The following is a 17,737-nucleotide window of genomic DNA, read 5'->3' as shown; positions in this document are numbered from 1 at the left end:
ACTACAGCTACAAGCCCTGGTATCTGGAGGAGTGCTCGTCCACCCTAGCGACCACGTACAGCTCGGGCACGCCCGGGCACGACAAGAGCGTCGCGACCGTCGACATGGACGGTTCGCTGCGCCCGGATCGCATCTGCACGGTGGAGCACACGGGCACGTCGGCCTCGGCCCCGCTGGCGGCCGGTATAGCGGCGCTGGCCCTCGAAGCCAACCCGGCCCTGACCTGGCGCGACATGCAGTACCTGGTGGTGCTGACGTCACGGTCCGATCCGCTCGAGAAGGAGCCGGGCTGGATACTGAACGGCGTGAAGCGCAAGGTGAGCCACAAGTTCGGCTACGGCCTGATGGATGCCGGAGCGATGGTCAGCCTGGCGGAGCAGTGGACGACCGTGCCGTCGCAGCACATCTGCAAGTCGCGCGAAATCAACGAGGACCGGCCGATCGAGGTGTCCGTCGGCTACACGCTCCAGACGCACATGGACGTGAACGGGTGCGCCGGCACGGTGAACGAGGTGCGCTTCCTCGAGCACGTGCAGTGCAAGATCACGCTGCGGTTCTTCCCGCGCGGCAACCTGCGCATCCTGCTGACCTCGCCGATGGGCACGACCTCGACGCTGCTGTTCGAGCGGCCGCGCGACATCACCAAGTCCAACTTCGACGACTGGCCGTTCCTGAGCGTGCACTTCTGGGGCGAGCGGGCCGAGGGCCGCTGGACGCTGCAGATCCTGAACGGGGGGCCGCGCCGCGTCAGCCAGCCCGGCATCCTGTCCAAGTGGCAGCTCATCTTCTACGGCACCCAGACGAACCCGATCCGGCTCAAGTCGGAGGGCACGCGGACGGCCGGTTCGGCCGGCTACTCCGGCCTCAATCCGTTCGTGTTTCCCACGGAAACAGATCTGAACCAGCAGGCGGGTGCGCTTGGTGGGGCCGGCGCCGGCTACTACCAGTCGGCCGACCTGTACAGCAACTTCATGAACTACCCGAACCTGTTCAGCGGGGCGGGCAGCGGCATCGACAAGACGGTGGCCACGCTCAACGGGCACAACATACCGACGGCCCAGCGCGAGAACGTGATGGCCGACTCGAACAACAAGCTGGTGGTGCTGCACGACTGCGACCCCGAGTGCGACCAGCAGGGCTGCTACGGCAAGGGCCCGACGCAGTGCGTTGCCTGCAAACATTACCGGCTGGACAAGTAAGTGGCCGCCGCGTTGACTAGCATTGTTAACCGTTCCATTAACTGGTTGGGCCTGGTGTTTGTTTCCGTGTTCTCGTTGCAGTACCTGCGTCAGCCGGTGTCCCCCGAGGAGCTTCCCGAACCAGGGCGGCGTCTGCTGGCCGTGCCACGAGTCGTGCGAAACGTGTGCCGGCGCCGGCCAGGACAGCTGCCTGACGTGTGCGCCCGCCCACCTGTACGTTACCGATCTGGCCGTCTGTCTGCAGGTCTGCCCGGAGGGCTACTACGAAAGTAAGTTTCGCTTCCGAAAAGCTCATGCCCGCGTTGGCGCGTCCTGCCCCCTTTCGAGCACGGATTTAATTATTAACTTCATTTCCGCACCAGCGCTTGCCACCAGCAGTGAGTGTCAAAAACGGTGCTAGCATGGTACGACCTCGCATTCTTGGAGCGTGAAGTTGTCCGGACTGTACTACCAACACGCCCCTTCTAACCACCATTTCCCTACTCTCTGCTGGCGCTTGTTGAAGCGTGGCGTGAAGAAGCCACACTCCTCGCTGGTCTTCCGGGCTGCAATAACATAAAACACAAGCGCCGCACACAGATTCTGTCGCCTGCGGCCCAACGCGTGTTTCGCTCAGCCGCGTAACAGGGGTGGGGTTTACGGGCATCGGGAGATTGTATGAATTTAATCCGTACTTTGTGCCACAATATCTTTCGCTTTTCGATTTCGGAACGCAAAACCCCCATACCCGTCCTCCGTCGCTTCATTCCATTTCCCGCCGTAGCCGTGGAAGGGATGTGCTGGAACGAACGAACCCGCAAGGGAAAGAATGCTTTCAACCGGCTTGCGCCGGAACGTGATTGGATGGTATGGTGGTGGCTCGGCAGGCTCGGTTTTGCGCGTGTTTGTGTTTGTGCGCAGCATTCACCCCGGTCCCGGTTGTGTCAACTGTGTACGAGCTCGGTGTGTGGGAGTCGTCGTTACACACGGCATCAGAGCGCTGTGAAATTGTAATTCCACACCCATCGTGTACACTCTCTCTCTCTCTCTCTCTCTCTCTCTCTCTCTCTCTCTCTCTCTCTCTCTCTCTCTCTCTCATTCGCCCGCCGATGTCACGGGGGCAGGGGGCAATGTACCGAGCACACCCAGCCCAGAGGACGACGATGATGATCACTCCGATGAGCACTGCTGTAATTTGTTTTAATTATGTTTGTTTGTCATTTATAATTATTAATTTTAATGCCGACCGGCGGACACGATGTTTGGTGCACGCGCCCCTGGCATGGAGGCTGTTTTTCAGGGGGGCAAACGAAAGCGGGTGACACTCGCTCGTGTTCTGTTTGTTTGCGGCAGTTCGCGTGATTCGCTTCAGGACCGGTGGGGACTCCTGCTATGGCCGCGTATTCCACAATGTTTGCGCAATTGGAGCTTCGGTTTCGGTTCCCCCGTGGCGTTATTTGTAAAAATTTGCCCATCCATTACCGCACCGTGTTCCGGCAGATGGCCGGGGTAGAGGGCGTGTTTTGAGATGTTACTGTTTGTAACGGCGCTCTGGTAACGTCACTGGGAGTAGGTTGCAATCGCGAACAAACTTTGCCTCAAGCAAATGCGGCACAAAACAGCCATCGGTGACTTGTTGCATCCTGAATGAAGAAGACTTCAAGCTTGTGTGTACAATCTTATCAAATTGATGTCTTAAAGCTGCTTGAGAAGAAGCTAAAAATTTCACATGACTCCCACAGCCACAGCCATTTCAACACCAACGCTCCACACAACCAAAATCCTTTTAGTACTGGTACCGTTTGGTGCGCAAACTTTCAATCGCGTAAAAGCAACGGTTTCGACACGCCACGCGCCCGCTAACCACGGGCAAATGGTACGGTCCGGGATGTGTGTTAATTGGTGGTTGTAAACTGCAAGGCATCTCCGCATGCAGAAGACAGCAGCAGCCGCAGCAGCCCGCAAAAGCCGAACAACAACCTGACAAATGTGTGATAATGACAGCGAAGGAAATTAGGCTGCGAAAAGTTGTCTTTGATCTTTGTTGTTTCCTAACAGTGCTGCAGTGCACCGTGGTGCTAAGGGAACTGCGAAGGAAGAGAGAGAGAGAGAGGGAGGGGCGCGTGCGCGTTCAGAAAAGTAAACCCCCGTTCGGTAGCTGGCATCTTTTCTCTAGAACACCACCATCACCACCACCGAGCAGCGTGTGAGTGTGCAGGCGTTTTGGTGTGCTGGGGCAAACGCAAATTCAATTATCTTCAAACTAATCGGTTCCGGCAAACGCGGCGAAGAGTGCGGCGAGCGGCTTGCCAGGAACCAAAACACCAGGAACCCATTTTCCGAAAAGAGTGCGATGGTACGGGGCAGATTAAGTGCATGCGATAGTGGCTGGTTCGCTCCATCCCGTTCCCTTTTTCTCCCAGGGCTCCGAACACTCACGGTGTTCGGATACGATCTCGTTCGACTGCTGTAACTGCTTCCCTCTCTCTCTCTTTTTCTCTCTCTCACTCGCTCTGTGCTCTGCGGCATCATGTAAGCATACACTTTTTGATGGAAATGCTCCAATCCGGCCCAAAGATGCTGATGTTTGCATAATTACACAAGAAAAGCACATCGCCAGCATATGATGCCACGGGGATGCCTTCCCTCAGCTCAACTTGCTAGCAGTGCGCGTTGGGACTGGTAGCGTTGCGGGGCATTCGGGGAAGTGGGCGAGGGGGGGCAGCGTTGGTCATTTACTTTAATTTAATTCTGTTTACTTTAACTCGTGTGCTACGCCTCCGCGCCTACGTTCGATGTACGCTTTGCGCCCGAATGTAGACTCCATCGCTGAACGCTGCTCCGGTTTGGTTTTGTAGCCTGTAACTAACCAATTTTTCTCTTTCCCCCCTTTTTTTTGGTAGACTACGATAATCGAACGTGTGTGCCGTGCGAGGCCAACTGTGCCTCCTGCCAGGATCGGCCCGATTACTGTACGAGCTGTGATCATCATTTAGTTATGCATGAGCACCGCTGTTACGCCGCCTGCCCGAAGAACACCTACGAAACGGAGGATTACAAGTAAGTACTGGTCGGCTTTTGTTTGAACCCCGGTTTGCCCACCCCCACCGCCACGGTCGTCTATTGTTTACATCCCGGGTTCGGTGCTGGAAAGGACATCGAGTGGTGGATCCGAAAAATTGCAACGGAATCAAAGGTGCGCTTCGTGCTGTGGAGGGTAGGACACTGTCACTGTGATAATATTAGCGCTGAACCTCAACCGAACTTCTCCCAGTGGTGCTGCGTGTGTGTGTGTGTGTGTTCGCTTCACCGGAAGTGGACATACAATCGCTCCAAGTCGTTACCAGACGCCTGGTAACATGTGTGCACATGTGAAGAAAGAAACGATTAGAAGCAGCGTCGGGAGTGTGTCTCCCAGTGCCGGCAAGAGCCAGTAGCGTGACGAGGTGCTTACCTTTAGCTTCAGATGTATTATTTTAGGGCATTAACATGCTTGACCGAGTGGTTTGAAGTGTGGACCACATCCTGGGCTAGCACAATGGGCACCGCCCGCAGTGACGCTCTGTGTCCATGGGCCTCTATCTGTGGGCAAACAAAAAGTTGCCACACATAGCCGAGGTGAGGTGCAAATGTTCTTGTTGTGCATGGAAGTGACCGTCTTCCTTTGGTGGCTGTTGTCGGTCTCGGTGGACTTGGAACTACTTCCCACTTGGAACAGACATTAGAAGTGATCCAGCATAATCCTCTACGTAACACACGAGGTGTGTGTGCCATCGCACGCTGTGGACCATCGAGCAACAAATTCTCTTCCCCAAACCCGTTCTCTCGCTCTTGGCCACTTGGCACCACTTTGCTATTGGCTTGCCTCATCATCTAGTGCGCCAACCGGCCAGGTATTCGATTGCCATTGTGGGCTTTCGCTTGCGTCTTTAACTTCTCGGCTTGCGGTAACATCGATTCCATGCTCTCCGTTAAATATTGATTATGTCCTACCAAGAGTACGCACACACACACGTACACACAAAGAAATCGACAAAGAAACTGCATGGAAACGGGGAACGGTGTTTAACTTTCTTGTAAACAAAACTGTAACAGGTTGTCGATTGGGTTTGTACGCTTCCCTGCCCTCAATCAAGGGGATAGGGGCTCGGTGCGGGATAGGAAAATGGGCGTTCTGCTAAATATGCGACCCGACTCGGTGACGACGGTGGTCAATGGCGGCGGCCGTCCTTTGCTGGTGCTGACAGTTGTCGATCCGGCCGGTCCAACAGTGCAAACGTCCTCTCGAAGGGCACGCTTGAATGGTTTTGCTTCCCTCACACGGCACCCCTGGCAGGTGGTCGACACCGTCATAGCGTACCGGGGGCAAATTGAAAACAAGATAAGCAATCATTTAATATTCCATTGAAGATGTCCTTGGATACGGTAACGGTCCGCTTTTCTTTGCTCGTGTTTGTGTTTGTGTGTGTGCGTACTGTCATAACGAGCTCCTCCCCACTGCGCCCATTGCTGCTGTGCCTTCGTGCTTTCAGGAAGCAAAGGGACAGTGAGCCGTCAAGTACGGGCAGCATCGTCGTTGTAGTAGCGCCCGCACACTATTGCAATAAACCCCGTAGTCGTGGTAGAAAGCATCGCGCAGACGAAGAAGGCAGAAAAACCAGCGCTCCAGAATGGAAAATTTGCTTTCGATAAAATTTCCCACCATCCATGGCATGGGCATTAGTGTTTGGGGCTACATTCTGTAAACTTCCAAACAGTCACGTGTCGTCGTCGTCGTTGTCGAACGAAACCACTTCTGGCTTTACCGTTCTTTCCCTCAACCTCCACAACCCACCATTTATCGAAATTTCGTTACGCCGGAGAAGATCACAGATACACACACACACACACACACACACACACACACACACACACACACACACACACACACACACACACACACACACACACACACACACACACACACACACACACACACACACACACACACACACACACACACACACACACAGAAGAAGGAAAAAAGAAGATAATATTTCGGTTATTTTATGAATAAAATTTTATTACATCTCGTTTCCTCCCGGAGGCGCACAAACGTGACGAGCACGAACTTCACCGACTGTGCTCCGCTTCCCGCCGATGGCGCCCCGTCCCGTGTAACGAGTATGTGTATCTTTGCACCTCATTTCACGCACCTCCCAAATGTGTGTGTGTGCGTTTAAAGTGACGATTGTAAAAATAACGCTTATGCTGCACAATAAACGGTATGTGTCGGTTTTATTTTAACGCTTCCCCGCCGTCTGTCTCGCTTACCGGCCGATGGAGTCGCATGGTTTTTTTTCTTCTTCTTCTTTGTTTCCCATCGGAAGGAAGTACCACGAACCCTGCTGCTACCTCTCTCCCACCCCGGGGGAGCTGAAGGTATTTCGGAAGCTGTGGGGTTTTGCCGTGGGAAAATTGGATCGATTGTTTCGATTGCTTCCGAGAGGAATGGTTGGCTGGAGGAGGGGCAATAACGAATTTAGAATGCCCGGTATGGCCGTGTTTTTTTTTTCTCTCTTCTCTGTTTTATTTTGTTTGCTCAGTGTGTGTGTGTGTGCTTATCGAAGGACCCTTTTTTCATTGGTTTCTGTTGGTGGTGCGTTCGTCCGGTGCGGCACAAACACTTTCCACGCGGGCTTTTGGGATGGATGATGGATTAGCCGTTCCGGGGATGTGTAAACCAATGCATTTGTGATGAGGTTTCGGGCGTGAACTGGAACAGATAAAAACAGGAACTGAAACAAAGAAAAAGAAAAGTGGGATAGCAAAACAAAAACCAGAAGCACAGAAGCAAACTCTCATCGAGCATAATTGATTAGCGTCTGTTTGGAGCTTTTTTTTTTCTTATTGGAAACCGACGAAAGGAACAAAACATCTGCTCACAGACGCACACACACACACATACAGACGGGGGAAAAAAGGTGTACGGTAGCACACCAACAAGGGGTCGTTCTAATCGCAACAAAAAGTAGGCAAAAAATATGCGCCAACACAAAATTAATTTAAATTCCATAACCAACGGTGCCCGGTACCGGCTCTAATCCTGTCCGGCATCGGATTACGTGCCAGCCCGGTAGGAGTGCGAAATGTTAGATTTTTTTTTGTGTCGTTTTTTTTTTTTCCTGGTGTAAATTCCTACCCACCATCCCTTGGGACAGGGAAATTTGCGTAATTTTACCGGTCCCGGGGTACCCAAATTTACTTACACTTGCACGCTGCAGCGAGCGACACGAACGAGCCGTCACATTAAACTATTGGCAGCAAATCGTTCAAACATGCAGTACCCTTTCTTGGTGTGTGTGTGTATGTGTGTGTGTGTGTGTGTGTGTGTGTGAGAGAGAGAGAGTTGAATGTGTCTTTGCCAGAAGGATAAGCGTTTCCCCGACACTTCCTTTCCCTTCGTTCACGCGCGCTTTTCTTCATTCACTGTCAAGCGAGACATTTCCATGCTCCATTTCTGCTTCGCCTTTAAAGTGTATGAGGATGTGTGTGAATGTGTGTGTGTGTGTGTGCAGCGCCATTTTGCTGCCAATTTTCGATTATGATCCCGCTGGCGTAATTCTATTGATTTCCATTTAGCAAATTCCCGCTTCGTTTACTTCCTCCCTCCTTGCCCTCCGCTCTTCCTTGGTTTGTTCCGCTCAAGTCGCTGAGTGTGAGTAGCGGATTATTTCCGTTTCGGATATTCCATTATTATGTGCTCGATTGAACGCGCCATCATAATTTGATCCACTCGCTCTCTCGCCATGTCTTGCTCTCTTCTTCTCGCTCTGTGGGTACTGCGAACCAGAATGCACTGGCTGGTGGTTTTCATACACTTGCCACAAACACACAGGCGTTAAAGGGAATGCGAACGCGGGCAACGTGGGTGCCCTAAAGATGGAATTTGTTTCCCACCCGCCCCACAGAAGATGGGTGCGAAAGTCCAAGAAAAGTGGTTTACATTTCAGACCCGGATAGTATTCGTCATTTTTGCTGCATTTAAACAGAAAATATTTTCTTTGGACAGTCGAACGACAAACTATTTGAACAGCTTTGTGCTGCGAAAGGACAAAACCAACCAAACTACGGGAACGGGAACTGTTTGACACCGTGCCAACCGTGTTTGGTACAATTGTGCGCGAGCATTGTTTACGATGTCTGGCTTGCGCAATGGTCATTGTGTGATGCCATCGACAGCTCAATGCCCTCCCCCCCCCCCCCTCGCAGTCTTCTGGGGGAATCATTCATTGTTTGGTGTCGTTTCATTTTCATTTTCCCCAGCGAACCACCACGAAACGTCGCCTCGTTCTCGGTTGGAAGGAAAGCGCTTTTCTTTAGCGACGAATGCTAACTTCCCCACCACCACCACCCTGATCAAACACAGTCGTCGTCGCGGTCGCGGTATATTTTCTGCGATCGTAGCGCGTTTTCTGGTGACGACGGATTTCCTTTTATGCTACCGTCACACCCTGGCGCGAATGTTCCGCGAGCACAATGCGTTCCCCGTTGTAAGGTGGAAAATGGGGAAAAGCGAAATGCTGGAAAAAACCGCCGAACAAAAGAAACGAAACAATATTATTTCAGCGAAACCTCATCGCCAATCGGTGGTTGTGAATTGTGTGGATTTGCTTTTCCAGTTTTCCGCCTGTTTTTTGTGTGTGCACATTGTTTTATTTTTATGGGGAAAAAAGCAGCCATCACACAAATGGGACAGAAGCTGGGTTGAAACACACAACACAGAGCATCAGGCGAAAAAAGAGAGCGAGTGTGTGTTTGTGTGGTAAGTTCAAACGATTCAACGCTACAATACCATGGCTCAGCGAAATATGATGCATGATCGAAAAGATTTAACCAAAAAAAAACTAAAAAAGAAAATTCAAATTGCATAAAGAACTACCCCACCCAGCGACAGAGTGAAATGAAAAATTAGATTTCGGGAAAATCAGAATAATAACAATCAAAACGTTGATCGCAACCTTGTAAGATTCCAAGAAGAAAAAGCAAAAAAACAACAACTGCTGAACAGAGGAAAACTGAACAGAAGCGCGCATTGTTCGAACGGATGATTTGTTCGGCGAATTTTGCAAGTGAACATAATCGATTGATTGTTGCCGATTGGCAATTTGTTTGGCATCATACTATCACTTTTCCCATTCATTTCAAATGAAACACGAGCCACGGTTCTGTAGCACGGTGACAGTCATAATGAGGTTTAGTATCTGGTTGCGGCTTCCAACGATTTTAACGATCAAACTGATTGTGCTGATTCTGTGTTGGTTTTTTTTCGTTCCTTTGTATTGTTGTTATCGTTATTTTGTGCGCTACCAGCGCTACTCTAGCTTTAAAACGCAAACATATTGCATGTACTGGCATGCATCAAAATACCGTTCCTTTGCTCACTTAACAAATTGATTACATTACTTAATTTTGTAATGCATATTGCATACTTGTAGGCGCATTATAGCTACCGTAATTAATACACGTATTCTACTGAGTTATATTTTGATTTCATGGCAAATATAGTTTTGTAATGCTTGTTGCATAACTATTATTCGAATTCTATTTGCATTAATCATCGCTTGAATTAGTGCGAGTGATTCAATATTTCATTTATTGGGAAAGTTTTGCGACGATGATTGCATAACTTTAGGCGAGTTTTATCCACCTCAATCTACAACTCAGCTCCATTGTTGTGTCGATTGTTTGAAATCTTTATACAAACCACCTCAATCCCTACTTTCTTGCCCTCCCTGTGCTCACATCTTTTCAGCCACCCAGGAAGCGTTAGAAGAATGCAGATGATGTAATGTGCTGCACTATCGTGATAAAAAAAAAATCATTCCTGCAACATCAAACTCACCAGTAACGACATTATTTCTCTTCCCTTGATGCTGCGTACTTGGAGTCCCCCTGCATTTTTGTTCTTCTATAGCAACGACTTTTAGACTTTACGCGCTTACCTTCCCCAGCACGTCCTCGTGGTGCATTTCGCTATCGCTCGTTAAAATCTCCGTTCACCGGCACAACACCATACACACCGGGACAGCTGCCCCAGACGGAGACAGCTTCCTGTGCAAGGTGCACTTTTGTTTGTGCCGGTGCGTTTTTTGCCCCGCTGACACCGCTGTCAGCTAATGGACACACACAGTGTATCTTGCAGCCGAGAGTGTATCTTCCGCCTTTTTTTTTGTAGCTACTTTTGTTTCATTTGCTGACGTGTACGAAAGGGCGCACAAATGGTGCGGTAGATAATTCTGCACCCACGCGACGTGGGGTCATAAAAATTGAAAATAAAATTTCATGCCATCTTGAACCTCGCATATATATATATATAGAAACACTGTCAACGTCACGAACGGTGACGGTACAGTACAGTGGGGGCATTAGTGCCGCTGTCCTGCCTTTTCCTCCTTTCTAAAGCTCTTCCGCGGTGTCCTCGGAGGTTGCTCCGAGACTCGCACGGTCACCCATATCCTTGGGAGCAACCAGTGACGGTAGCAAATATTATCTGTCACTTCATATATTTTTACGATTATTTATCGCAATTTGCTGTCGCGCCATCGTCTTCCCGGGTGGCGAGTGTTTTCGGCATAGCGCTATCCAGATGGCGCTGATGCTACTACCGTAGCGCACATCAAGGCGGCGTGGTGTGGCGTGTATCAGGGTGTGTACAGTGCTTCCGTCCTCCCGTCCCAGACACATCCTCTTGCGCGCCACACGAAAACGGATAAAGAGTGAAGTAGCGGACCTAAAATTGCTGGAAGCCACCGGGGTGCAACCGGGGTCTCATATTTTCTCTTATTTCATTATCATATGACACACGTGCTGCGAAAAACCGGGAAGACACCTTCCTCACACGGCGCCGTGTGTTGTGTGTAGCGTGTAGAGGCCGTTTCTTTCCTCCTTCGTGTTGCGTTTTGGCAAAAGGGAATAGAAGGGGTACGGAAAGCAACTCGACAGTCGCGACAGAAAGGTGCAAAAGTGGCAATTACGTGCGCCGGTGATCTTGCGCCGGAAGGATGCTGAAACGCCGCCGCCTAGGATGTGGACGGTGGCGCTTCTGTGTGTGTATGTCTTATTTCACATTTTTGTTCCCTCGCTTTCGAGGACACCGTTTTCTGGGGGAACTAGTTTGGACGGGTTCCTCTACACCTGCTGGCGGTAATGTAGTGTGGCATCGTGCACATGTTGGTCATATATGCGCGCGTGTGTGAGTGTGTGTGATCTAGCGTAGCGAAAAGTCAATTTCAGGTGGTTCACCGGCGCACTGCCGGATGGTCGCACGAAACATAACTCATACGGGAGGGGTTTCCCGTGCCTTCCCGCACACACCCGTGGACGTTCAGTTCAGCTTCAACAGTGTTTGGCGATCTTGACACAGAGGATCACGGGCGGACGAAGGGCGTGTGTGCATAATTTATGCTGCTTGAGGTGTACATAAAAATTCTATCTGTATTTAAGTGCTTCCTACTCGCTTTATTCCTCTACCTCCGCGTGTGTGTGTGTGTCGCCGTTCTATGCAACACTCGGAAGAAACACAGTTCCCGGGGCGTTACAGTACCACCGAACAAGACGCCCTAAACTCACCCTAAATGTGTCTGTGTGTGTGTTTAAGTGCGTGTTATATGAAAAAGCATTCGTTGCCGTCGCTCTCCGGGTTCGGTTGTACAGCACGGATACATTGCATCGGGATGGTTTGGGTTTGGCAGCGTCTCGGGAAAGCGCACCAGCCACACTGGCCATCTTTCTGCATTTGGTGCTCTTTGTTTCGTTGTTAAGTTTTATTGCCACATCTGGCGATCGTAAAAGTGCTGAGTGCGGGTCGCCCGCTCGCTGACTGCCAAACCGCACAGCCACGACGCGGGCCCGCGGCTATCTCTTTGGCGGCAGCTTGTTGTGACCGTTCCCGTTTGCCGGATGTGTTTTGCGTTATCCTAGCGTTTAACACACGCATATCGAAAGGGCCGTCTCCTTTGTTTTGTCGGCCCTTTGTGATATTCTATTAGTTAATTCGAGCAACATAATACATGATGCCCGCTTTTTTGTGCTAGCTCGTTAAACCGGGAACAACGTCCCCGTGGGCATTTTCAAACAGCGCGAACAAAAGAGCGCTAAAATTCATTAGCAGGCGGATGGTTTACACATTGTTTTAACGCTTGCAAAAGCGTTCAATTAACAACATTTCTTTATTCTATTGGATATGTGTGATATTATTGAACATATTTCAATACGAGGAATCTGTGTCTACCATACAATTCTGATTGAATAGGATACACGGCTAATTGGCAACCAACCAATTAGAACATTCACTAAAATCTTCCTTTCCAATATGATAAATATTTCAGCTCAACTCAGCTTTAACGCTTGCAGGGGGAAACTTATTTCTTGTTCATTCATTTACCAACTGAACCTTACAGGGTTTCCCACGATTTATTGGTTGGTTCTCATCAATTTTTGGTGGGTTCCCATATTTTTTTGGTGCGTTCCCATGATTTTTTGGTCGTTTCCCAGAATTTTTTGGTCCAATTGTATTGATATCCAATCAGAAAATACCAATAAATTATGGGAACGAACCAAAAATTTATGGGATACGACCAAAAAACCGTGGGAACACACCAAAAAATCATGGGAACTGACCAATAAATCGTGGGAAACCCTGTAACCAACTGAAAAAGCGTCGGGCCGACCCTCAATTGGGAAAAATGATGCATCGACCTTAAACTAACCGCCCCAAAACATAACTCCTTTAATTACACTATTTTTAACCCAAAAAAAACCGCTCGTCCGCTTGTCCAATTTCGTTTTCCAGCTGCGCCGATTGCCATCCGTCCTGTGCCACCTGCAACGGGTCGTCGGAGAGCCAGTGCATCCTGTGCCGGGCCGGCCGGTTCGCGCACGAGGGCCGCTGCCTGAACGCGTGCCCGGACGGTTACTACGGCGACAAGAAGCGGCACGAGTGCATCGCCTGCCCGCACGGCTGCACCACCTGCGGCAATGGAGCGGTCTGCATCACCTGCCACGACAACTGGACCATGAACCGGAAAGGGAAATGCATCGCCAACGGCAACAACAACTGCGACGAATGTAAGTGCAGCTCGTTGAAAGGGGAAGGGAGGGTGGAAGCTTTTAATAGGTAGCGGGGTAGGTAGGAAGAGCGAAGAACGGTGGCAATCAAGCAAGGTGTGCGATATCCTTGCGCTGGGATTGGGAAGCGTTTTTCCCTACCCTTACTCGATCCGCAACTTGCCACTCCCAGGGGGTGGAAAAATCCAAACCAAATGGAAAGCTTGGCACCACTTAGCGGTGCTGGTGGATGGTCAGTGCTTTTTTTTTCATGCGGGAACTCGTAAGCCCGTGGACGCCGATTAAAACGCCGAGGCAATAATGGATTGAAAGTAATAAAAACGAAAGCAACCATTTCTTCTTCATTTATTTCGCCCTACGTCACTCACTCGCCGTATTGGCCAGCCGATTGACCCCCGGATAGCAGGAGAGATGAACGGGGCGCGAAGCGTGATTGCAACTTTATTTCACGTGATAAAAGCAAATGGTGTGGCGCCGCTTCTCGGTCCATTTGGGCTTCGAGGCGTTTGCCAATGTCGCCCAGTACGTCGCACGCCATGGTTGCGGAGCACGTTCGTTTGCATTTTGCCCACGCGCGCACATTAAGCCAATGGTTGCCGTGGACCGCTTTCAACGCTACGAATCTATTGAACTGTGCAGGGTAGAGTGCTGCCATTCTCACTGAACATCACAGCAAAATCCTGCCAACGAGTTACAGATGCTTTTTTTCTGCTCTAAAGCACTTTTTTCTCAAACGGGGAATAACTTCAAACCCCTTCTCAAGTGGGATTCCATTTCGGCGCACATGAAGCAAATTAGAGTCTTCAACTTTCCCAGCACTAGAACGCTTTGCGGTGCGTAAACTGGAATCTAATCTAGTTGCAATTATGCATCAACGCATCGCCATAATAAAAGGTAACCGATCGCTTTCGTTCACAGTGCGCAAATATCCGCTGTTTTTCTCCTCGTATGTGCTACTCATACCAAGCATCATTAACGTGCGCACTGTACGAACCGTCAATATCGTCCTACCGTTGCGTGCTCCACTTCAAAAGTGCTTCATGCAAAATGACGAACCACACCATCACGGGATCACGATTAATGCGTTCGAGTGTAAAGCGTTCGATGGGATCATTATGACTGCATCGGTGCCGCTGCTGCTAAACGCGAATAACTACTGAGAGCGGGGCAAAAAAAAAATAAAAAAATAATAAAATAAAATTAAACACAAGCAACTCAATACGAGCCGCACCACCGTCTCTGTGGATGCAAGGAAGAAAACCCAACGCAAAGAATGTCATCCGGAATGAGTCACCGTTAGCCCTGGAAGCGTTGACGGTAACGATGTAACGCCGGCTACCATGACGACACCGAACCCCACGAACCATTGAGAAGAGATGAACTCATCGCGCGTGTGCATGGATGCTGAAGAAAACTGGAACGTGATTGTTACTGAACTGGTACGAAAGCTGCTGTGTCGTCGTTCGGGCATAAATGAACTGTCCATTCGATCCCGATAAGCGCTCCAAATTGCCATGCCACCTGGAAGGGGTTGGTGTTTTGCACCTTTACGGAACGATACAGTGTGTCGGGGTTCACTAGTACAGTGCGTCCAAAAAGTATTCAGACATGTGGGAGACACATGTCAAGATCATACGGCCGTCGTCTAATATGGCGAAAACATTCTACTAAGATGCATCACCAAATCCTTGTGTAACCGTAACACCATGGTGCCATGATGCTAGAGCTCATTAAGCATAGTTGATATAGAAAAAAATGACTCAAATTGATAAGAAAAGAGACTGGGAACTACATTCTTGTATGTTTAAAGTGCTTAGAGTCTCCGTTCCGAGGACATGTATTTAAAAAGAATCACATGTTTCAACGCCGGCTGAAGCGGGAGAATATACAGAACATTGACATTTGCCCAAAAGAACAAACCAGCCGTAACTAAACTAATACAAACGACTAGATATATTCTCAATATTATATCAGTTGTCAATTTTTCAATGGAACTTGTCTACATGGTCCGGAAATGCAATCCCAATTGACATTTTCGAGCACGAATAATCGGGAATTCGAGCAAATTCCCTTAAACTGGAGCCTTAAACTTCCTTTAAACTGCACCAGTTTAAGGGAATTTAGAAAAAGTCCTTTAAAATTAACTGTGAAGCGGCTTTTACGTTACTTTCTTCTAGATTCCCTCGGAAATGATGTTTCCTATCGTCATAGTCGGCCATGTTCCCATTTTATACATAAATAATATCCATTTTTTGTAAAATAACGTCACACAAAATTAGCTTTTGTTTTTCATCAAAAAACCATAGCTATGAATGAAAAATGAGCTCGACGGCATGGTCCATCGATAGAGGAACGTCTAATTTATGAACACACAAAATCTTGGCGCTTTCAACACACTTGATCACACACAAATCCACAATTTCAAGCGTATCGAGTACTAATCGAGCAGATATGGGAAGACAATTTCGAGCAAATGTCACTTGGGATATTACTACCAGAAATTAATTCCAACAAGTCTTGTAGGATGAGTGGTGCAAAAATACGCCTTTTTAATTCAGTTGGTTCAATTGAGTTAGCGTGTTGGTCAAGTAGAGTCACTAATAGTTATAAATAAAGTCAGGAACCAGATCAATATTATTATTTTTTTTGATTCCATAACCTTTGTTTTCATACGCATGATTACGTCAAAACTAGACGTAGACGCATACTTTTCGCTTACCCGTCAAAGCCCTTTTTTTAATTGCTTTAGTCGCTATTACTCTATTTTAAAGCTTATTGTTTCAGAAATTTGTGTGTATTAAGTATCCCTTTATCAAACCTTATCTTTACTTTTACCGAACCATGCCTATTAACCTTTTGCTGTACAAAATTCAACAAGACGAATATTTTTAGGACTCACTGTAGGTAATTGAAGGTATAGTTTATCAAACTATGGAACGACATTAATGGTGTGCTCGCTGACATCTGCAGCGGTCTGGTTGTTACGCAATCGGTACCAGTTGTGCAAATATTACGATTGATTTTAATGAGGTCAATTTTGCAAAACGACCTCAGCGCGCTTCTGGGAATTTTGTGTTGTGTTTGCAAATAATTAAACATACATTTTAATGATGTCAACTGCATTGAGCATGTTCCAAGAAAGGAAAAAAGGACAGTTTTAAAATAGTTACATATTGTCTTTTTTTTTAAATCGAAATAAAGTAAACCATTCTCACTGTTAATTGTTTCCTGCCTCCCTTCCCATTTCCAGCGGAATACTTTGAAAACGGCCACTGCCACCCGTGCCACTCGACGTGCGAAACCTGTACCGGGCCGACGGAGAACGAGTGCCTGACCTGCGCCTCGAACCTGCTGCTCCAGGGCGCGCGGTGCGTGAACGTGTGCGACGAGGGCTACTACATGGAGGTGGGCGTCTGTGCCAAGTGTCTGCACACCTGCACCCAGTGCGTGTCGCGCATGAACTGTACCGCCTGCATGAAGGGTTTGCAGCTGCAGAGCGGCGAATGCCGCACCACGTGTGCCGATGGGTAAGTTCGTCGCTTGTCGCAAACCAAGAGAAAATCAAGCAGCTAATGTGCGCGCGATGCGTTCCCCCTTGTTTTCTGCAGCTACTACAGCGATCGTGGCACCTGTGCGAAATGCTATCTGAGCTGCCACACGTGCAGCGGGCCGCGCCGGAACCAGTGCGTCCAGTGCCCGGAGGGATGGCAGCTGGCCGGTGGTGAATGTTTCCCCGAGTGTCCGGAAGGGTTCTTCAAGACGAAGTTCGGCTGCCAGCGCTGCCACCATTACTGCAAGACTTGCAACGGTAAGAATTCGTTTGATAAACTAGCTGCTAGATCGACCTTACAATTCGCCTAAATGCATGCTATTCGAGTGCTACAAACGCCTAAATGTATGCTATTTGAGCGTTCCAAACGCCTAAATGAATGCTATTCGAGTGTAGTAAGCGCTTTTTCAGTGTGCAATGGCCGACTTTTAACCCAGAATGCTGTTCATGTAAAGACGACCGCACTAATGAATGTTTCTCTTTGTTGCATTACTGTATTCCCCTCTTGCCGCAACACAGGAGCTGGCCCGCTGGCCTGTACGACCTGTCCCGCGCACAGCATGCTGCAGAACGGGCTGTGCATCGACTGTCTCGCCTCGCAGTACTACGATCCGCCGACGCAGACATGCAAAACGTGCCACGAGTCGTGCCGGACGTGCAGCGGCCCCGGACAGTTCTCCTGCCTCACCTGTCCCTTCCCGCTGCACCTAGACCGACTCAACCATCAATGTGTGCCTTGCTGTGCGGCGGACGCATCGCCCGACGATCAAAGCTGCTGCCACTGCGACAAAGCGACCGGTAAGTGTGCGTGTGTGTGTGTGTGTGTGTGTGTAGAGTGACAGGAGCCAGCATATAGGAGCACAACAACAGCTTAATGATGGCTTTCCGTTTTCGGTATTAC

At 49.2% G+C, this 17,737-nt stretch overlaps 1 protein-coding gene across 16 annotated transcripts in view; it reads left to right on the top strand.

Annotated features, from left to right (window-relative positions):
* Positions 1 to 17,737, top strand: part of LOC1273048 (furin-like protease 2) — a 189,284-nt gene that overhangs the window by 165,070 nt on the left and 6,477 nt on the right. For all 16 annotated transcript variants that reach the window (XM_061643357.1, XM_061643356.1, XM_061643345.1 and 13 more), the window contains 7 exons: positions 8 to 1,195; positions 1,281 to 1,468; positions 4,082 to 4,238; positions 13,012 to 13,286; positions 16,537 to 16,813; positions 16,895 to 17,094; positions 17,356 to 17,634. In XM_061643357.1, the coding sequence (XP_061499341.1) occupies positions 8 to 1,195; positions 1,281 to 1,468; positions 4,082 to 4,238; positions 13,012 to 13,286; positions 16,537 to 16,813; positions 16,895 to 17,094; positions 17,356 to 17,634 (2,564 nt within the window). The remainder of the gene's footprint in view (positions 1 to 7; positions 1,196 to 1,280; positions 1,469 to 4,081; positions 4,239 to 13,011; positions 13,287 to 16,536; positions 16,814 to 16,894; positions 17,095 to 17,355; positions 17,635 to 17,737) is intronic.

Source organism: Anopheles gambiae, chromosome 2 (genome assembly GCF_943734735.2).
Source record: "Anopheles gambiae chromosome 2, idAnoGambNW_F1_1, whole genome shotgun sequence".
Taxonomy (NCBI): domain Eukaryota; kingdom Metazoa; phylum Arthropoda; class Insecta; order Diptera; family Culicidae; genus Anopheles; species Anopheles gambiae.
This window is presented reverse-complemented; position numbering and strand designations above follow the sequence as displayed.